We start from the raw sequence: 24,189 nt of genomic DNA, 5'->3' as shown, positions 1-24,189 counted from the left end.
TCTACACAACAAACTATGGATCAATTATAGGACCAATCCTTCAATGATTCAAGTTATTTTAGTGTCAAGAGACTCAGAAAGTCTCCAGACTGAAGCATCATTAGAATTGTAAAAGGTTAAAAGAACCCTTTCTAATCACACTATACTGAATTATTGATTTCTTCTTTCTTGTTACACAGGATACAAAGCAGTGAAAATGAGGTCAGCTTCTAAGAGCTGGTGGTGTTAGGTCAGCCACCTGTATTACCCCTTATCTAACAAGTTTGGTTTCTATTCTTTATTGTCCTATCAACAGCTATGGTTGTTTACCTATGGCTGTTCAGAGTAAACAACGTGTGTGTGTATATCTTAAGTGCATGTGTTTGTAACAAGCTGCAATATGTTAATGTAACCTTGTTTGTGATGGTGAAGATCTTAAGCTAACTTTATAGTACTACCACACACACTAAAGCATACTGCAAAAGCCTTCAGCAGGATACCCAAATTGGTTATAGTATATTAACAATGGGCAAACCAGTTGTTACTCTACCAAAATGCTGAATGTTAACCATAAAATATAGAGACTACCATTCTAAAAGACTCTGGTATGTCTTAGCCCAGGTACAGAGCCCAAATTCTTCCTCACAAAGGCGAACACTCATCTACAGGCCAAAAGTGAGGCAACATAGGGAAGAAGAAATCTCTAGAAAAGAGAGATAGATAGAGTTCTTATGCCCTACTTTCAGAGCAGTTACCTGAAACTACACTGAATCACCAAATGGAAAAGTGTATAACAACTGATTCACTACAGAGGAAGACAAAGTTGAATGCTTGAAGAAAAAATTCAAGAAAATAGGTGCTACAGTTGAAGCTATAGCACATTTAAGTAGCACTGAAACTTTGTACTCAAAACTGCCTTATAGGGATTTACTTTAACAAGACTGACTGCTGATCAAACGTGTCATAAAATAATGTCAACATACAATGGTGACAAAAATTCAGTGTGTTTCAGTACACATGATACTTTAGTTGTACACAAATCTTCAAAGGCTATCATTGTTATCAGTAGTTATGTTGAGACAACATTAACTCACTACTCTACCAGGAGAATACTGCCAGACAAAACAACAACAATATTGATTTATTGATGATAAAAAATCAGAGATGTTTTATGCACCATGGCTGTTACTGCTAAACAACTATATAACTGTAAAACAAGATTTGCATTGTCAAAATTACCTCCCTTTAACAAAGTCATAATATAAGATTCCCTAATGACAGGTTTAAAAGTAAAATTACATCAGAGTCAATACAGCAGAAATAGAGACTGAAAATGATATGTAATACAGAATTAGCTTAAAACACATTATTCATCTGACTAAAACCTCTTAAACAAAATTTATACAAGATCATTCCGACAAAAAATGATTATGAAGCCTGAGTTAGATCAATCACCAACCTCACTAATCAATTCTTAGGTAAGTGCCTAACTGATCTGTTTGCTGGGTTTGTCTCCCCTTGAACAGCTAGGGTTATTTTTGGATAGGATCTCCTTTATATTGGTGGGTGGTTTACATCTGAATAACATGAAAGTGTTTTGCTGCAAGCTATCCAAAGCAAATTGGGTGTCTCCCCCAAACTACAAACACAACAGCACAGGTCAATTTGACATCAACTTCCTGAAAAGTACAAACTGCCTTGAACAGAGATTATCAAACCACAGAAATTCAGGACTTCACTCATCTATGCAATATCCAAAGTCCAATGCTCTACTGACTAAATCATTACAGCCTCAAAGTCCATAATCAAAACACCACTTAAAGAAAGTTGGATGAGTACAGAATTCAAGTGGCCTGGTGAAAACAAGTTTTTCCTCACCATGCTGGCTGATGAGCATTCGTATACTGATGCGTGATAACAGAAAGCGATCAAGGAAGTATCGTATGGCTGTTGTATTGTTGTTCACTGTTGTGAAGTTGTAATAGGAAGGATATGTCTCTTTCAGTTCCAACACTCCCTGCGACACAAAACAAAAACATAATTTTAGTTTTCTCATTAAAATATAAATCATGAGTATAGTAATAATTTTTCAAATTACAAGGTAAGATTATCAAAATATTCTGTCATCAGGTTTAGTAAAAATTCAATGTCTCAGTTAACACATAGTGGGAGGGTTACGTCTAGAGACTACATGTATCATTACAATTTAATTAATTGTACACAATATGGTATATGCCACACTTTTTATTGTATAGGTACAGGTACATGGTGTACCTGACTGGCTCTGTTCAGGTAAACAATGTAAAACTAGCTGAATACAATTACACTAAGCAGTTGACCATATGCATCATATTTGCCGGGTTATAAGCTACACCTGTATATAAGCCGCGTTAAGTTAATTTAAGGTACACTACACATAGTTCACTAGATCAGTACAGGTAAACTACGTGAGGTTGATTAGATCAGTACAGGTACACTACGTAAAGTTGACTAGATCAGTACAGGTACACTTCATGTAGTTGATTAGATCAGTGTACCTGACTAGATCAGTACAGGTACACTACACATAGTTGACTAGATCAGTACAGGTACACTACACATAGTTGACTAGATCAGTACAGGTACTAGATCAGTACAGGTACACTACATGAGGTTGACTAGATCAGTACAGGTACACTACACATAGTTGACTAGATCAGTACAGGTACACTAAATGAAGTTGACTAGATCAGTACAGGTACACTACATGTAGTTGACTAGATCAGAACAGGTACACTACATAAAGTTGACTAGATCAGTGAAGGTACACTACATGTAGTTGACTAGATCAGTACAGGTACACTACAGGAAGGTGACTAGATCAGTACAGATACACTACATGAAGTTGACTAGATCAGTGAAGGTACACTACACATACTTGACTAGATCAGTACAGGTACACTACACATAGTTGACTAGATCAGTGAAGGTACACTACACATAGTTGACTAGAACAGTACAGGTACACTACATGTAGTTGACTAGATCAGTACAGGTACACTTCATATAGTTGATTAGATCAGTACAGGTACACTACATGCAGTTGACTAGATCAGTACAGGTACACTACATGTAGTTGACTAGATCAGTACAGGTACACTACATGAAGTTGACTAGATCAGTACAGGTACACTACATGAAATTGACTAGATCAGTACAGGTACACTACATGTAGTTGACTAGATCAGTACAGGTACACTACATGAAATTGACTAGATCAGTACAGGTACACTACATGAAGTTGACTAGATCAGTACAGGTACACTACATGAAGTTGACTAGATCAGTACAGGTACACTACATGAAGTTGACTAGATCAGTACAGGTACACTACATGTAGTTGACTAGATCAGTACAGGTACACTACATGTAGTTGACTAGATCAGTACAGGTACACTACATGTAGTTGACTAGATCAGTACAGGTATACTACATGAGGTTGACTAGATCAGTACAGGTACACTACATGTAGTTGACTAGATCAGTACAGGTACACTACACATAGTTGACTAGATCAGTACAGGTACACTAAATGAAGTTGACTAGATCAGTACAGGTACACTACATGTAGTTGACTAGATCAGAACAGGTACACTACACATAGTTGACTAGATCAGTGAAGGTACACTACATGTAGTTGATTAGATCAGTACAGGTACACTACAGGAAGGTGACTAGATCAGTACAGGTACACTACACATAATTGACTAGATCAGTGAAGGTACACTACATGAAGTTGACTAGAACAGTACAGGTACACTACATGAGGTTGACTAGATCAGTACAGGTACACTACATAAAGTTGACTAGATCAGTGAAGGTACACTACATGTAGTTGACTAGATCAGTACAGGTACACTACATGAAGTTGACTAGATCAGTACAGGTACACTACACATACTTGACTAGATCAGTACAGGTACACTACACATAGTGGTGAGTGCTAAATTCCAATCTTAAGCCTCCCTCCTAAATATCTAAATTATTCTCTCCTTTAACAACAAGCAGTGCTAGGATTATTTCCCTTGAAAAAGAAAGAAACTTATGAGACTGACAAGTACTTGTACACTCTTTACTTTAGACTGAAAATTACACTTATTGACTACCCTACAACTTTACGATTAATTTGTTAATAAACACCTTTCATTTAATGTCTGTGGCCTGTTTCCTATGCTTTAGTAGCTTGTTATGGTCACTTTGTTAGTGCACGGTGTATGTTAGTAATTTGTTAGAGAGTTTTTTTTCATGAAAAAGGATCCAGTGTTCTTTATTAGTAATTTGGTATAAAAGGATTTTTTCACATAGTTTTAGTAATTATGTGACAATAAACCCCATTCATGGTATTAGTCTTATCCATATATACAGTATATCTCTTTTTAATGATGTCACAAACCAATGTTAATTCATTATCACATTATGTGTTGCATGGCCCCTGGGCTTATTGCTGGGTAAATAATTTTTCACTTGATAACTGCCCTGAGCTCAAAGTTATGAATCATTTCTAGGGGCGTCAGTATATTTATCTATTGATCCTCAACATCTGTATTTCAGTACAACTTGTATCACACAGTTCTAAAGACAGAATATCCCTCAGATGTGATAAAAGCATTTGCTCCACACCAAACGTTAATATCAAATACACTACTTAATTCAATCAGGTTAACACAGGGTTGTTTAAATGTTATGTTAATCCAGGTTCGTTCTATACAGATACAAACCTGGGCCATTGTTTCCACGACTTTAGAATGGCGATTCTTGATTTTCTGCAGGCCTTCTGAGAAACTGTAAAATTTGAAAGTCAACTAATGGATGTTAAGGCATGTCCCTATCCCTAACAATTATTGCACCAAAGTGGCAATGGAAGTTCCTGTGAAAAGCATAAAATATCTTCTCTTCCATAACATCACACCATTTCCAGCTCTACTCATAATGAGGTACCACATTTTTCTTTTCAAACACAACAGGCCCTTAATGGGCCTGCATCACTCACCTGGTATCCAATGCTTTTCATAAATGTATTTACATCTTATATCATTGACTTTCAAAGTTTTGGTAATTAGAAGCAATTATTTGAAATTTCAAATTTCTGCGGCCTTATTGAAAATGGGTCAAGGTCATTTTTTTCACAAACTTAGTGTCATATCTTGTTCAGCTTCATTACTGGAGTGACAGTCAATGTAATGATTTTAGACATTTTTACAAACTTCATCAGGGCTCAGTCATCAGTCAGGTATTATAATTCTCTGCATTTTATTTAATCAGAAGGGTGTCATTTGGAGGTTTAAAGCTATTAAGCATCTGTGGCCTTGATTATGATTCAAGGTCATCTCTTTTGGCAAATTATGTAGAGTAGACCAGGAGTCTGTCAAACAAGTATAATTACACGAGACCCTTTGGTTAATCAGAAAAGGTCTACCAAGGTTTTAAACTGATTTCCCTTTCACAATGAACATGAGTTTAGGTCTCAAGGTTAGTTTTTTGTTTTTTTGTGAATTCTATTGAGTATCATGATTCTAGACATTTTGCTTAATCAAACTGAAGTTGTTTTATCCTATTTTTATCCTATAACCTTGAATATTGGTCAAGGTAATTTCTTTTCTCAAACATATCTCAACTTCAATCCAAGAACCTACCAGCAAAATATCATAATTCTTGGCATTTTTTTTAGTCAGAATGAAGTCATCTAAAGGTTTAATTCTAACAAATTTGACATCCATGACCTTGAATATAATAATAAGTCATTTTTTTCCCAAATTTTTTTAGCTTTTTCTCTGGAACCTAGCCAAATTACATGACACTTGGCCTTTTGGTTAATCAGAAGAAGTTGTTTGAAAATTTAAAGAACTTTGATCTTAGTGACCTTCAATATTGGTCAAAAAGACCTTTCTTTTTGCAACTCTGTCTGAGTTCATGCCAGTATATCTTTTATTTAATCAGAAGAAGGCGTTTGAATGATTTCTAAAAATTTTACACTTGTGATCCTGAATATGGTTTAAGGTCTTTCTTTTTGCGAACTTTGTTGGCATTTATCCTAGGACCTTGAAGCCAAATATTGTAATTCTTTAGCTAGGCTTTTTGAAGACCGAAAAGAAGTTGTTTCAAAGTTTTAACAAATTTGGCCACTGTGACCCTGTAATTCCACAAATTCTGTCAGATTTCATATAAGGATTATTTCAATCATATATCATGATTATGGACTTATGGTTGCTGAATAAAGTCATTCAAAGGTAAATTGGCCGAATGTTTGCTGAGAAAAGTTGTTCAAAGGTAAAAGGGGACACCATACAGACGAAGACGGACACCGCACCACAGCATATAAACTCACTTGAACCTTTAGGCCAGGTAAGCTAATGAATACAATTATTGATTCTGTAACAAAAAGATTCCCGAACAAGGTATATTCTCAATTAAACATCAATTTTAATATGTTGTACAACTTTAGAAAACAATTATTAATAATATTACAGTATCTCATGAATATCGTGGTGCACTATAGAGTTGTATATGTACATATTAGTCATGTTCAAACTATTAAGAGAAACTAGACAACTGAGGATTCAAACCTCATATGAGAAGAGCTGAAGTTCATGAATAAAACAACACAATGAGCTGACTGGATTGCACAATCCTGGGCCTATCCGTCAGAGCTAGGATAGGTCTAGAACCAAATGTATATCATATACCTGTTTAGGTTTCGTCTGATCATATTTGCATTTCAAGAAGTTCTAGCTTCGAGTGATTAACATTTACGTGCCTTAGTCTCACAATCAAAACAAACATCCTCATAGGAGATGAGTGAAATTCATGCGTTAGGGGTACACTGTACTCTATTTTCAAAATACAAGGAGGAACCTGGAGAATGGCTGAATAAAATGGCTTTGTTTCTATACTTTATATATATCAATGAGAGTTAACTAGTCTATCATCTACACAGATGATAAACGAAAAACATGGTGTATGTTGAAGAGATAGTGATCAAAAGTATATCTATCTAATCTCCCTATGTTGAGTTCATATTGATTGTGTACTATGAGAAGTGGCCTGTCCCTCGATAAGATTTGTCTGAATAGTGGAAGACGATTAAAGGTTTTATGAGTAGATGCATAGACATATCACTTACTCTGATAACACCTTCTTATCTGCTTCTTTCTTGTCTTCAAATTCTAATATTTCCTCAAAACTTTGATCATACCTGTAATAAAATAATTTACATCATCTTATAATAAATTTGCTGAAGTCTTTCATGAGTTTCATCCTCAATAAATGAATATTTATTTCCACATTTGAAGACATGTATCCTCAAGGAGGCTTACAAGAAAAAGACAAAAGGGATTTGAGGGACGATTCATAATCATCATAATCAACTCTGTACTATCTATATAATTTATGTGTGCATTAAAGCTAAAGCCAAATTTTTAAATGAAAAACAATTAAATAGTACAGATGATTCTGAGACAACAATCACATTTAGGATTTATTTCAGGGATACAACTTACCAACTTTGAACCAGGTTAACCGAGGGCATGTTACGAAGGGTTTTTGGGAGATGCCTGATCTCCTTCATGATATTGGCCAATCGAACAGGTAGCTCATGGCGAAGGAATACATAGGATGATTTCTCACAACCAGTCTTTGAGCCTACAATGAAATAGAAAAAAAAAACATTACTGCTTCAATGTAATCTGGAAAGCAAATGTGATTCCAACAATAAATTATAAATGTGATCTCCAAGTCTGTCCCTTGTTCTCACATGTGTAGCTACCATATACATGCCTTGAACATGAAAATCAGTTATTATGATGGGCAGATTTTTATAAAAGTTTCAAAATTGTCTTCACCTGCTGGGAAGAGCACTGAAGTGACCAGTTTGAGGGGTTCTATCTGCAATTCTACTTTTGTCTTAGTTAAGAAATCAATATCAAACGTCATCGATCTTTCGGACTATGAAGTGACCTAATCTTAATGAATTAACCCTAAATAATTTGCAGTTATATATAGCTACAGCAAAGACATTAATGTTTTTAGGTAAAGTGACCTTTTTCAAAGAGGGACACACATGCAGGAATAGAGTAATTAAAGAATGTGTGTCTACTGTGCCGAAAACACATTTTGATAATACACAGGTAATGGTATGTTTCTGCCACTAAAGTATGTATGATTCTAGTCAGATCTGAAAATTCACAAACAAAATTATACCCAAATAACAACCTCGGTTTTGACAACTTTATATAGTCAAAACTCATTATCTCGAAATTCAAGGGACTGTGAAAAATATTTTAACTTATTCGAATTTCGATTCAAATGAAGTGTATAAATAAGGTTGACGATATCAGTTTCCTGATGTTGATTATGGTTGTACGCAGTAGGGCTACAATAGCACACAAGCAGCGTAATTTTATGTGTTTGAAATGGCAGTAAATAAACACATAAATTTTATTCTATTTTCTCCTTTTATCGTTTATTCATTCAAACAACAAAACATGTAATAACAACTCCAAACTAAAATTGCAAAGAAGTAGAAGGAAAAAAATTGGGACTTGAAACGAAATTTCGACGCAAGTGATTTCGAGACGAGTTTCAACTGTGTGTGTCATGCAATAGGTCATCCTAAAAACTGCCTGTGCGCTATAAAAACCACGTGAGTAAAAACGTGAGCCCAAACGTGTCTCTATTTATACAATCTGAAACTCTGACCTGTAGGTCAATGACACAGTTTATCTTATAAGATTGCTCAGTAACCAGGCATTATATATAGAACAACAAGTCCCAACAGTAGTAATGATCTAACCTTGGCCTGATAGAAATAAACACATTGGTTTACTGCTGCAATGTTGACATCAATGTCACAATGCATACGGCTGTTTACCAAATCAACATACGCGACAATATAGTACCCACAGATACAATAGTATATTCAGTGACTTTGGATAACTGAAAAAAATATATTAAAAGTCTGAAGAGGATTATGCATTTACAATATAAATATGAGTTTATATATCATAACAAGGTTTTATTTGCACTTCTCATAAGTTAAATGCTTGTAAGCTGTCATTTATTTTTTTGGAAAATTAGATGACTTTACAAATAGAGTTAACCCTGTATATTATCATACTGATCCCAATATGAAATTTTCATTTAGCTCAAAATAAAGTAAATCACTCTAGTCTATCTTACTACAAAATATTATTTAAACAATGAAACACAAATTTTCTTCCATTAAGAAACTTAAGGCAAGATCAAAATTGCAGGTAAAAATTTCATTCTTCACTGATTACATATTGATTCTAGTCCCCACACTTGTTAAATATTCAGACTGTATCAGATCAATAGACTGGAGCCAATATCAGGATCAATTCATTGCACCACATCATCTAATTTAACAGCAGAAAGCTCTCTCAATCTAGCTCTCAGATGAATGAATATATACGTAATGTCTTTCTGTACTAAAAGAAGAATCTATCTCAATGCAGTTTTTTAAACTCTCCTAGACAAATATTTCATAATGATGACAGTGTTCCACATTAAATGTAACACTACACCATAATTAGCCGAGTCTATTTACTGAAATCTGTCTTGGTCTATAGAGTCCTAGGTTGATGATTAACAATTTTCTAACATTATTGTTTCTACCAGTAATATTTTTAATGAAATTGGTTATTGTCGTTCCTTTTCTACAATATCTAAAGTTAAGCACAAAACATGAATCAATGGCAATGTATGACGTCAATGAATGAATTTCTCGCTGAAACACTGACTGAGAGTGTTTATTATATATAACAAGTAGCAACAGATCACTTAACAACATGTAATGACTGCCAGATGTGACATTTGAACACTAATAACTACCTCACCAGGTATAACTTAACTCTATATATACTATACAGTACTGAATCAGTTTAAGTGGCTCCTCACATGACCAGTAACCTTTACACGGACCCTCACATGACCAGTGACCTTTACACGGACCCTCACATGACCAGTAACCATTACACAGACCCTCACATGACCAGTAACCATTACACAGACCCTCACATGACTAGTCACCTTTACATGGAACCTCACATGACCAGTAACCTTTACACAGACCCTCACATGACCAGTAACCTTTACATGGAACCTCACATGAATTGTAACCTTTACATGGAATGTCACATGGCTAGTCACCTTTATATGGACCCTCACATGACCAGTTACCTTAACATAGACCCTCACATGACTAGTCACCTTTACACAGACCCTCACATGACCAGTAACCATTACACAGACCCTCACATGACCAGTTACCTTTACACAGACCCTCACATGACCAGTAACCTTTACACAGACCCTCACATGACCAGTAACCTTTACACAGACCCTCACATGACCAGTAACCTTTACACAGACCCTCACATGACTAGTCACCTTTACACGGACCCTCACATGACCAGTAACCTTTACACAGACCCTCACATGACTAGTCACCTTTACATAGACCCTCACATGACCAGTAACCTTTACACGGACCCTCACATGACCAGTTACCTTTACACAGACCCTCACATGACCAGTAACCTTTACCTGGAACCTCACATGACCAGTCACCTTTACACAGACCCTCACATGACTAGTCACCTTTACACGGACCCTCACATGACCAGTAACCTTTACACAGACCCTCACATGACCAGTAACCTTTACACAGACCCTCACATGACTAGTCACCTTTACATAGACCCTCACATGACCAGTAACCTTTACACGGACCCTCACATGACCAGTTACCTTTACACAGACCCTCACATGACCAGTAACCTTTACCTGGAACCTCACATGACCAGTAACCTTTACACAGACCCTCACATGACCAGTAACCTTTACATGGAACCTCACATGAATTGTAACCTTTACACGGACCCTCACATGACCAGTAACCTTTACACAGACCCTCACATGACCAGTAACCTTTACATGGAACCTCACATGAATTGTAACCTTTACACAGACCCTCACATGACCAGTAACCTTTACATGGAACCTCACATGACTAGTCACCTTTACATGGAACCTCACATGACCAGTAACCTTTACACAGACCCTCACATGACCAGTAACCTTTACCTGGAACCTCACATGAATTGTAACCTTTACATGGAATGTCACATGGCTAGTCACCTTTATATGGACCCTCACATGACCAGTTACCTTAACATAGACCCTCACATGACTAGTCACCTTTACACGGACCCTCACATGACTAGTCACCTTTACACGGACACTCACATGACTAGTCACCTTTACACGGACCCTCACATGACTAGTCACCTTTACACGGACACTCACATGACTAGTCAGTAACCTTTACACGGACCCTCACATGACTAGTCACCTTTACACGGACACTCACATGACTAGTCACCTTTACACGGACCCTCACATGACCAGTAACCTTTACATAGACACTCACATGACTAGTCACCTTTACACGGACCCTCACATGACCAGTTAACTTTACATGGACATTCATATGACCAGTAACCTTTACTTAGACCCTCTCATGAATTGTAACCTTTACATCGAACGTCACATGACTATTCACCTTTACATGGACCCTCACATGATGAGTGACCTTTACACAGACCCTCACATGACCAGTAACCTTTACATAGACTCTCACATGACTAGTCACCTTTACATGGACATTCACATGACCAGTAACCTTTATATGGACTCTCACATGAATTGTAACCTTTATATAGACCCTCACATGCCCAGTAACCTTTACACAGACCCTCACATGATGAGTAACCTTTACATAGACCCTCATATAATCTTGTTTTTTTGTAAAATCAGAATGTATTTGATTTTGCATCAGCAGTGTTAGCATCCTGTAAATAATATGTATGTTAAAAGTTATTTTTAACAGTTGTCATTTCAAGTTATTGATTGTTTGGTCACTTACAATGTGAATATTTATGTTCACTATCAGGTCATTCTATTCATATAAAAAAATCTTATTCACAATAAAATAACTTTGACCTATGATAAATGTTCTAATACCAGCCTTCAAATTTTTATTGGATGTTTCACAAACAATTTCCGAGGCAATAGAAGCATATATGTATTTAAGAGGTGGGTACAGTTGAGTGGTAAGTAAAAACAAGTAGTGTACATTGTTATGATTGGTGTACAAATCTGTTGTCAGATTAATAATGAAATCTACAAATCAGACATTCTCTCAGTCTGGTTTCATATTTTAAGTAATCAACTGTTACTAGTTAATGATGTCCAAGCATCAAACTAGAATCGAACTCTGTATGCATACCTGGCACACAAAATGCATGTGTATTGTTTTCTTTAAAGTTTTAATTTTATGACTTGGATTATTTGCTATCAACTTATAAATGTAATAAAGTTCTTCATAAATCTTGAATAATATTTACCAAATAGAGTGACTTAATGGGACTGTTAGCACAGACCTACAGCAGACCAAGATTTATGCACAGGAGTCAATATCTATGATGAACCACCAGCTGTATTTGAAGGAATACGCCATCACAGGTATACAAATGTTAAACAACAGGTATGATACAGGTTAACCAGTTCCTAAAATACCTGTAAATATCCTACATTTTGTAAACCAGTTATGTAGTTACAATAAGATATAAGGTAGCCAGTTCTTAAAAGTCATAAATTTTATATATTTCATATACCAGGTATGTATCATATACAGCTGTATTAGCATCTGATCCGATGACCCAAACACACTGTTAAACCACATTAAACTGCTCATCACATAAATTCCTGAATTTTTTTTTAATTTCCCACCCTGGTTTCTAGATAAAATTTAACAATGAGGGTCTACTGTATACTTAAATAACCTTCTAAAGATGCAGCTATTTGAGGGTCTGACCTATATAATGATATTGCTGTCTAGGGTGTATAATGTTTCAGATCTGTAAACAAGGTGACCTGATTCACAGTGTTCCATGTGGCTATGTGGACTTGTTTGTCTTATTTAGGAGTTTGTGTACAAGGTGGCAATGTCTGACCTACTTACCTTATTTTGGAGTTTGTTTGAGATAATTGTCACAACCATGTGCTATATATACTAATGTCTAAACACCCCCATGTACTCCTTACTTTAAGTGTATGCCATATGACTCTGAACAAAAATTTGTATGTGTCACTGAGATATAGACACTAAAGAGAAAATGATAAAATTGTTTTACTAACAATAGTATTGTATACACCCAAATACAAATGTATTAGTCACATAGATAATACAAATGAACTAAAGCAAAAATGATAAAATATTTTTCAGCGAAAGCGGTCAACTTAAGTTTCACTTCAAAGCATATTATAACGTAAGTTTTAACAAAGGACAATAACTCTCTAATTAAGGGGTTGGGGACCCTGAATTTGGTACACTGCACATCATTTTAGCATGACCACTTTATATATCAAGATTCATTATCCAGCTTAAATGTGAGCAAAGTTATGCTCTGGACAAAAAATATTAAAAAAGGTCAGTCACTCTGTAATTTAGGGGTAGAGGGCTTTGAATTTGGCACACTGCACATCGTATTTACATGACTAATGTACAGTTAAGACTTGTTATTTCATAATTCAAGGAACTGTGAAAAATATTTTGACCTATCTGAATTTCAACTCAAACAATGTGTCCAATATAAAGTTGTTATCATCAGTTTCCCGACATTGATTACTGATGAACGAAGTATGGGCTAAGATAGCACTGTACACCATGGTACTAACAGCGTAATCTAATATGTTATTTGAATTATTATTATTATTATTATGACATGCCCGTCAACACATCAAAGGTCATTAGGGCCATCAACCGGTAAAACACACAGCGATCCAAAAGGAAATAACATTAAACAAACCAAAAGGTAAAAGACAAATGCTAAAAATTTAAATGGGAATATTAACACAAATTATTAAAATGGTACAATGTTTTTTGAAAGGGAAGTGAATAAACAGAAAGTTATATTTCTACTTTCTTGTTTTCTTGTTTATTCATCCAAATAACAAAACATGTAATAACAATACCATATTTGTACTGTATTTTCCTGGTTTTTTACCAGTTTTTTTTCCATTTGATCCATGTGTCAGCCACAACAGTATACAAGCCACATGCTGGACTAACAAGGAAAAAGGTGTGGCTTATAATCCAGAAAATATGGCACTTAATTAATTCTGTCCCATACATGTGTACACTCTAAGCACAAAGGAACAGCAATAAAACAAAACTAAAACACAGAAATTAGTTCCTCTCAAAATTTTGGCAATCAGCTTTTGTCAAAAAGTTATGCTGGTTTGCCAATTATGAAGCTTGAATAACTTCATGTCATTGTGATTAAGACTACCAAGAAAGAAATCAGCCGAAAACTGAAAGAGGAGATCTCTAAGACAAAGAAAACATCGCAGGGCTATAACTCTTCCAAATATAGGTGAATCAAAGTGACATTCAGGAAAACATAACTTCCTGTTTAAGTGATTAAGCCAACAAAGTTTGAAAGATCTCAGCTCACATGATTCATATATAATGAGCGTGGTTATTGGCCTTAAGTGTGAGTAAGCCCATTTGGTGGTCTTTCATGATACCACACTAAACTGTTTCATCATTGATAAATGTGCCTTCTGCCCTATTTCCAACACTACATGATATATCCTCTACTGTCCTACTGGTCAACTTCAACTCTGGCAACTTCTGTTTTGGTTAATTTGTTTCATTTTTTACACCTATACACAGTATATACTCTAATAATTCTGAGGTTGTAATAGATTGTAGGCTTAGTATTCATGATTTATAATTAAGACATATACCTGGTATGTTATACTACAGAATCCACATTCTGCATGGTCAACTGTACCAGCTGGTAACAAACTCCATGGTCATTTGGTGACCAGCATCCTTTGGGACTATATGCTGGCTTATATAATTATCCAGTATATTTTATTGATGTGCCGTACCATAATTAGATTGATGGGATTATTGAATTTAGCACTAGGTCTTGATCACTTGAAGCTGTAGTTGTACACAAATATGGTAGCATAGTTATCGTTTGGATTTGCAGAAGGCTAAAGGACTTTTGGAATCCATGTCCATACATTACACTGGTACATATGCAATAAACTATATAAAATTTGTTGTATTTAGTCGAATATCGCCTGGATCGAATTTTGTTATTACAAAATTTATATATCTGACCAATGAAGAAATAATGACAGAAGGATGAGTAGCTTGTTAAATGTTAATGGCAATCCAAACATGGATTACACCTCATGTACTTGACCATCATTTATTGGACATCGGTCAAAGTTGAAACGAAAGGAATTTGTATGGTTTGCAATGCCTTGTTATCTTCTAGAAGCAAGTTGTACAGGGATATAGCATTGCTGCTGTGTGTTAGGTGTTTTTGTGTTCTATATATGTAATGCACATGCATCTTGTGGCAAGACATATAGGGTGATTTTATACTTAACTTGCATCAACTACCAACATTTCCATGTCGTGGCTGAGACAGTTTATATGTATGACACATTACAATATGATCATCATTATACTAACGTCACAGTCACAAGTTACTGAAGTGGAGCTGATCCAAGCTACAGATATACAAGTCACTACAAATCAAGAGCTGTTGTTTCAATGGACACATATTGTTTCTTCTATTGCAGAATGTATTAAACAGGTTTATTCTTTTTTAAATGTCAATACGGTTTCATATTGGAAACATTCCAAATATATAGATATTTACCGGACATTTGCCAAATTTGCATTTATTTGACATACATTGTACATAACTACTATACATGGTTTTTTTATTCACTTGAGATTATGTTTGCCATAATAAACTTGTAATGAGTATTTTGACTAGGGTTTCCAATATGAATGGCTCCTGATTCCAAAAACACTAAAACTGACCGATGCTTATAGATGTTGTGATAATCTACCCCTGTAATTTGGAGAATGGAGGCATATCCTATGACCGGACATATCCTCACTGAGCTAAGGTTCAAATCATTCTTAATATGTGTTATTCAAATATCCAAAATGAATGTGAGTTTTTATTAGAGCTCTTAAAACAGTACCTAGACACAGATTGGGTTAAAGGAGTAACTGGGTTCAAAGATGTGGCCCAGGTACCCCTTGATATACGAAAGATTATGTCTTCTGTCTATGGACTGATTCTAGTAAAACACCTCACTCATTTTTCTGTTTTTCTCATACCTATATTTCATCACCAGACAATCATCCATGTTTGAAATGTGTACATGAAAACTTTACTACTAAAATGTTGTATTGGTAATGCAGAAGACTGGAATGACATTACTTCCTGTTATGCATGTGCAAGTCAATGTGTCGGGTATTAAAATTCAGGTAAGATCAAATTTGCAGAATCAAGTATGAACAGTGACATAGTAATCAAGATCCCCCGCCCATGCTCATTTGTAAAATATATACATTTAAAGTGAGCAACATGGAAAACTGGAAAAATATATCAGCCAATCATGTCACAGCAGTCTCATAAAATATGCACAGAAATTGCCAATAATTAAACCTGAACAAGAAACTCGGGTGATAAGTCAACAAAGCAAGTTTCCTAAAAATCTTATCATTCCTTCATAAGATATTGGGGAGAAAAATTTCCTATAGAGTGATTTAAGAAATCAGTCAATCAGGTCACAGCAGCCTGATTAAAAGTGTGCAGAATCTGCTGTTAGTCAAACCTGGCCAAGGGATTCAGGTATCTAGTATACCAAAACCATTTCATCAAATTCCGACCAGTCCTTCAAAAGGTATCGTGCAGAAAGAAACACCCGAACAGACAGAAGGACAGGCAGATGGAAGCCATTTGAATATCTACTGCCAACTTTGTTGGGTGGGGGGTATTGATTCTCTATATGACATACAACTAATATGATATACCTTTTCATATATTTTTTAATGCCTTTGAATGCCTAAATAATATTAAATATACAGTTCATATGAAGTGTAGAAGCAGTTTTATGAAAGCTGATAAAACTGCATCAATGAATGCTGTATATAAAATAATATACAGCCTAGCTGTCATTTAAAATCTGTGATGTATTAAGGCTTGAAGCAGCTGTCCATTGATGATATTTTTATATTTGTAGATGTTAATGCAGAGCTGCAAGGATCTACAGAAGGACACATTTCACAAAACAAACTAGAAGTACATTTATCTCATTCAGTAATCAACAATACATAGCCTTAAGTGACATTTTCCTGTTCTATTCTTATATTCATACAAACAGTAGTCTGTTATATCAACAATCCAGTGAGGATAAAAAGAGACCAAAATGCAAAATTTTTATCATTGCCTAAAAAATAAGTGATTTTTTTAAGTATTATTTTCTTTTCTCAATCAATTCATACACAACTACAAATGAAACAGTAATCTGTTAAGACCCAAGTCTCAAGGTCCAGTCACACCAACCTTGCATACAACTTATATGAGGCAATTTTCACTAACTAGAGCTCTCCACAAATTACCCACACCATCCAGTATCTTGCATCAATCTTGCCTGGACTTGCCCACAGATATGCAAAGAAGTATGAGAAGCCAACAACCAAGATTTGAACATGCTCAAAACTTGTTACTGCTCAAGTGCGGGAGTTTGCTGGTACAGGTTCACAAGGAAAACAAGCAGGAGGCCCATAGTTTATGCTAGTCAAAGGCAGTTAACCCACTCGGAGAAAGAAGGCTGGTTGAGGACCTCTGGCTATGTCACGCAAATGCAAGCCATTTCAAGGCAGTCTGCATGTCAAAGAACGGTGTTGGTACTATCTACTCCCATGTGACCTGTCATTTCTGCAGGCACGAGGCATGAAGTGAGTTATAGGAGGAAAGAGATGACATAATGAGGTCCAGTTACTGCCTTGTTTTTTTAGTAATCTGAGGGTCAGCTACAGCTAACTTGCTGGCATTCTGTGAGAAATTTTCAATATAAACAGTCACATCAGAATTCCTTCAGTAGTCAGTCTGGTTTTGAAGACCTTGTAGGCCCCTTCTGACTCCTCATATTCTCTTATCTCCAGGACTTCCATCTCAAAAGGATTGTTTGATGTCCATTGCTCTGTGGCACAGAGGACCTCCTCACACTGGGCCTCATTTGGATGATTGATGTCAACCACCACTTCTGGTTGTTCTGGCTGTACAGCAGTTTGTAGGAGCCCTCTGAAGACACCAATGAGATATTCCTGCCATTGGTGCCCAGCTTGGTTGACTGGCAGGGCATCTTAACATGACCTGGCCAAGAAATGAGGATGTTTCTTCCCCACCACCTCTTCCACTTGTATTTATATACTACTACAGGCAACTCCCATGCAGGTATCATGCATGTAGCATGCAGGTTGGCAATGATGACTGTATCTGGCCTGGAACTAACATCGACCTGTCTTGAAGCTGATATGACTGGGCCTTTACCTCAATTATTTAGTTGTCATCATGAAAAAAATATACAATTTAAATGTATTTACAGCATGCAAACTTATGATGTACAAATATATTGCAGGGCTCTCGATCTGCCAGATTTGGGGCCGATATTCTGCCCTATTCCCAATGCAAAATAGTATCTTTTTTCCCAATTTAGACCCGACATTTTCCCAATTCTAAGGAAAACACCATTATTTTTCCCAATTCTAAGGGCCCCGGGCCCCAGTCCCAAAATGGGGTGTGAGAGCCCTGTATTGTTTGTACATGCAAGTTGAATGAAGTAAAACTTGTGTTGGAGCTACAAGTTATGATCTTTCAGTACATATACATACCAAAACCAGATATGTATAGTGATGTTAATACTCTGAAAAAGCTGTCTGTATCTTTCATTCAGAATGAGATTTCAATTACAATTAAATTGTCCTGATATCGCTTATAGTCAAGCATTTTCTTCCAGTAAATAATGTATATTGAATAAATGACATGTAAGTATTATTATTAGCATGTTGAAGGTCTGACTGACTAGTTTCCCATTTTTATATGATGTATCTCATCCATTACTATGTTTTCATTATGCAACCAGTTTGAAAATCACAAACGACATTTAAATATTGCACAGTCACCTTTATCTAAAAAGAAAATAGAAGAATAAAGTTGAATTTGCATTCAGTGTATGAGTGCGTGTGATGGTATGATAATCACATGACTTTTCTAGTGTAATATGAACTGCCTGCAAGGTGGAATGTAGTACGATATGATGGCGGTATGATTATAGTGAAAACAGGTGGAATTAGTGATCTTCAATGCCCCCTTCAGTAGTTGGTGATAATGTTATATTTAAAAATTACAACAATGCATTAAATTTAACAAGAGGCCTCTGAGCCTTAATAAAGTCATACCAACGGTATAATAGCAATAATGGTAGTGGGACCAATTATCAAAGGGTAAAAGTTTTTGTTACAAACATCATTTTAGTTTTCCTACATCCCTTATTAATTTCAACTTAAATGTGCTATAGTGAAAGTTCACAAAATGTATTTTTCAATATGGCAGCTATACCACATCCCAAAATGACCAAAAAATGATTCTGCCATGAAGTTGCATATGGCCTTGGCTGTTATGTTGAAGCTTGCTTATTTGACATGCAACAAAATTCCATAGGCTGTTGAATTAAGAGTCTTGGGATGAGATTTGGGCAATCTCAAGAAATCAGAGGGAATACTAGTCAGTGTAAAAGAGACAGTCAGCTGTGGTATACACTGTACATACAGTCTGTCACAGCACTTGACAGGAAAGTGTCTTTCTTGGGGAGCCTAGTAGAAAGCAAGTAGGGATAAAGCTGAAGTCTGATTTGTTCAGCACTTTAAACTAGGCATATGAATTGAATATAATAGAAGCACAAGTCATTTTACATATACTCCCATACTATTACATATTTTGTGTCATTTACCATTGACTACTTCAAGTGTTATCTATGAGGAAAAGAAAGTACGGATATTTTTGTGAACTGATTGGCCTGGATGCTTTTGTCTGGAAGCAAATTTGGTGGAGGAGGGGGCAAAGACAAATAAGTGAAAGAGGAAGTAGTGCAAAAAATAGAGTGCATGTCTAGATCACAGTCTTACATGAATATTCAGCTGTTTGAATTTGCCTTTAACTGATACTTTTTGCTAGCCAACTCAGGTACTTTGCAGGTTTTTTCCATGTTGGTCTAACAGCATGCATCTAATTTTGTTTAATATTTACAACCGATAACAATATATGCCATATCAGGAAACGTACAAGGCAACCAGTTCATACTCTATCAGTAGAAATGGAAGATGCATATTATAATTAATCATACTAATGCATGTATAACACAACTGCAAAGTAGAATCAATTATAAACTTACCGAACTCCAACAATTTTTTCAGTGACATCGGCGATGGGCTAAACGATGCATATTTGTCAAAAGCCCCTTTGTAAACCCCAAAATATCTTCTTGTAATGCGCATTTTGGAAAAAAAAACTTGACACATATATTCGGGCCTATCAGATAATATACGTTATTTGTTTCAATGACGTCATTTATCCAAATATCACTTTGTTTCCTTCCTATGTTATTCTTGACCACTTGGAAGATTACATCATAACGTTAGTTTCAATCTCAACTGCTAGTTCAAATTGAATTACCATAACCGATACTTGAAACTCTATAAATCAATGAGTATCATTCTTTAACCTGTAAACATCAAAACATCCATTTTCAGTCCATTTTGTTCATCAAGATCACGACTTTGCACCGATAGCTAATGTTTTGTGTGTCTATGCAACAAACTACCCTCACAAAAAAGACCCCCTCAAAATCATCACAACAAGCCAATATCCACGAAACAAAAGTTGCAATTCACAATCTTCATATCATAACACACTTTGGATCTTCTTGCAAAGAAATTATGATAATTCCGAGAAGATTTGAATTATTTGAAAAGGTGGTATTCTGTTGAACTATTTTTGATTTTGACGAAAGCCAATGAAAACATTATGAATAGACACACCCCCAATGGAAAAATATACGATTTTCAAACGAAACACGAATTAGGAATTCGAGGTTTACGGACACATTTTTACCAAAACAAAAACCCGTCTTGTGTGTTCAGTTATGAAAGTTGCATTATTTACAATATATTAATCCCGATCTGATGCGTTTTGTCGTTAGGTTTCCATTATGGATATAAACCAAGTCACGCAAGCACGATTACGTTTGTAAACATCAGTTTTACTTACCGAAATCTACGAATAATTTCATAGACACTGGCTGTGGAGTGTATGTCGAATACAAATCAAGGTATTTTTTAGTCCTTGTAATATTTTTCAAAGTCTTCATTTTTGCTGCCATGCTTTCTCCGGGAATAGAAATACAACACGTTGGACCTAGTCCTAAGTCATTCTCGATACAGACGGAGTTCTAGAACGTGACGTCACGTAGAAAAAGCAGTCACGTGATCACCCATGGAATTTTTTTTCCTGTCTGGTGTTATTCCGCAGCGTGACCCAGTCATTGAACATTTGAACATTATTGGATTAAACTAAATGCACGAGATATTAGGAGTATAAATTGTAGACAGGAATGTTTTGTTTGTAATTTCTGACATCGAACAAATATACATGTGTGATTCAGTTGTACAATCAAGGATGACATGATCTTTAAAAAAAGACACTGATAATCATTTCTGCTGTATATAAATATAGATATATCATAAAGACGGTGTTCTGTGTTTTGTTGAATGTTATTTCGAATATGTTTCAAAGAAATATTTCGAAACTTCAAATATTGACCAAAAGTAAAGAAATATCATGTGGGTTTCGCATACATTTGCAAGATTAAAACAATTCATGGTACCGTGACAGGTTGATCTGGCGAACTCCTTTTTAAGTCTACATGAAGATTTTAAGAAGCTTGATGCTTTCAAAGGGACACTTGTACACGTTTGTAAACGTAGCCTTTTGAATTCGACTCCTGCATCGGCCAAGAGATAATCTTAATTTATTTGTAAAACTTTTTTTCTAATCTTTTAAATAGAAATACTTGCCTTAAAGTTTGATCGAATTTGATTTCCGCTCCTTGTAATGAAATAAGTATCATTTACCAGAGATATAGAGACGTATGATATAACATATATATCCGTATGTCTTCGATATATATATATATATATATCTCCTATATTGTAATTACATGAAAAATGTGACCAATTAATGATGACGAGGCTAAATAATAGCGTTCTCCTTCCTCGTGTTGATTATCGACCTTTGATTAACCTACAATTATTAAGAACTCCTTTTTAAGTCTACATGAAGATTTTAAGAAGCTTGATGCTTTCAAAGGGACACTTGTACACGTTTGTAAACGTAGCCTTTTGAATTCGACTCCTGCATCGGCCAAGAGATAATCTTAATTTATTTGTAAAACTTTTTTTCTAATCTTTTAAATAGAAATACTTGCCTTAAAGTTTGATCGAATTTGATTTCCGCTCCTTGTAATGAAATAAGTATCATTTACCAGAGATATAGAGACGTATGATATAACATATATATCCGTATGTCTTCGATATATATATATATATATCTCCTATATTGTAATTACATGAAAAATGTGACCAATTAATGATGACGAGGCTAAATAATAGCGTTCTCCTTCCTCGTGTTGATTATCGACCTTTGATTAACCTACAATTATTAAGAACTCCTTTTTAAGTCTACATGAAGATTTTAAGAAGCTTGATGCTTTCAAAGGGACACTTGTACACGTTTGTAAACGTAGCCTTTTGAATTCGACTCCTGCATCGGCCAAGAGATAATCTTAATTTATTTGTAAAACTTTTTTTCTAATCTTTTAAATAGAAATACTTGCCTTAAAGTTTGATCGAATTTGATTTCCGCTCCTTGTAATGAAATAAGTATCATTTACCAGAGATATAGAGACGTATGATATAACATATATATCCGTATGTCTTCGATATATATATATATATCTCCTATATTGTAATTACATGAAAAATGTGACCAATTAATGATGACGAGGCTAAATAATAGCGTTCTCCTTCCTCGTGTTGATTATCGACCTTTGATTAACCTACAATTATTAAGACTGAAATCAAATAATAGACAACCTGTGTTGTATCAGATGTAGAATATATTGATAACTATATACAGTTGGTTTAAATTACACCATTCTGCAAGTGCTGATAAGACTTGAAGATGTGTATGTTGAATTAAATGAATTTGAAGAAATGTCTCAAATATAATATTTTTTCGGGTGCTACACTTTTTGATTTAATCTTGCCATGGGAGCTAACTCCTCCTAGATTACCGTGCTTTCCTGAATGCGGTGCGGTTTTTAAGACACATCGACTGCACTAAACATAGAAGGAGGCGAGTCGTCGAAAACCCACGATACTCTGCTCTGTCTTGTGGGTTTCCGACGATGAGGGATGCGTAGATGTTTTGAAAAATCGTGTTATAATATATGTATATTATGGAGCGGTTTTGTTATAGGACAATTTAGATTATCTAGCTATCTGTGCGTCATTTCTCTATTACTGATATTGTCATTATTTGTTTGACTTCCTTTTTTGTTTATTCTAGTCCGTAAATGTACAGTTCATTTGATCTAACTTGCAACACTCTAATTCGTTTTACTTTTATTGTTAATGTACAATGTTCAAGTATTCTCTAATCATTACCTACCTATCTCATTTGGCATGTACCCCCATTTCGTTTGATCGTCTCCTGAGTCCACATATTTTCCGTGGCTTCTCAACTAAAGATCATTATTTTTTCATAAGTTTGCACTTGGTATCCATTTGGCCAGTCTACTTTCCTCCTGATGCGTTCCGTTTCATTTCGTTAATCTTTTTTATTGATGTGTGTTGTTTTGTTTCAATCTTGGTTCCTCTTAGTGTCGTTTTATTTCAAATTGATTTCCTACTGATGCGTTCCGTTTTGTTTCGTTGTTCTTTTCTATTGGTGCGTCCCAGTTTCAGTCTTTCTTCCTTGGGTGTCCAGTTTTGTTTTGATATCTAATTCCTATTATTTTTGTTTCAAGTTTTATATCGGCTTCTCGGTTATGTTGCGTCCGTTATTGATAAACTCTCTATCACTGAACATTGTTTTAGTCAATTCTCTATAGCAGCTTATTTTTTACTTTTTGTTTGCGTTTTTTGTT

At 35.3% G+C, this 24,189-nt stretch overlaps 1 protein-coding gene across 2 annotated transcripts in view; it reads right to left on the bottom strand.

Annotated features, from left to right (window-relative positions):
• Positions 1–21,391, bottom strand: part of LOC132548267 (pyruvate dehydrogenase (acetyl-transferring) kinase isozyme 3, mitochondrial-like) — a 29,901-nt gene extending 8,510 nt beyond the window's left edge. Inside the window, exons 1-5 of one of the 2 annotated variants that reach the window (XM_060212118.1) lie at positions 21,252–21,391; positions 7,515–7,656; positions 7,139–7,210; positions 4,737–4,800; positions 1,858–1,996 (exon numbers count right to left, since the gene is read on the bottom strand). In XM_060212118.1, the coding sequence (XP_060068101.1) occupies positions 1,858–1,996; positions 4,737–4,800; positions 7,139–7,210; positions 7,515–7,656; positions 21,252–21,363 (529 nt within the window). In that variant the 5' untranslated portion in view covers positions 21,364–21,391. Of the gene's footprint in view, positions 1–1,857; positions 1,997–4,736; positions 4,801–7,138; positions 7,211–7,514; positions 7,657–20,376; positions 20,757–21,251 lie in introns of those variants that run through there. The other variant, XM_060212117.1, reaches the window with a different exon arrangement.
• Positions 21,392–24,189: the final 2,798 nt, after the last annotated feature.

Source organism: Ylistrum balloti, unplaced genomic scaffold, assembly GCF_031769215.1.
Source record: "Ylistrum balloti isolate Yb309-2 unplaced genomic scaffold, AGI_CSIRO_Ybal_v1 Utg370006, whole genome shotgun sequence".
Classification (NCBI taxonomy): Eukaryota; Metazoa; Mollusca; class Bivalvia; order Pectinida; family Pectinidae; genus Ylistrum; species Ylistrum balloti.
The sequence above is the reverse complement of the archived record's forward strand: the minus strand, read 5'-3'. Positions and strand labels throughout refer to the sequence as shown.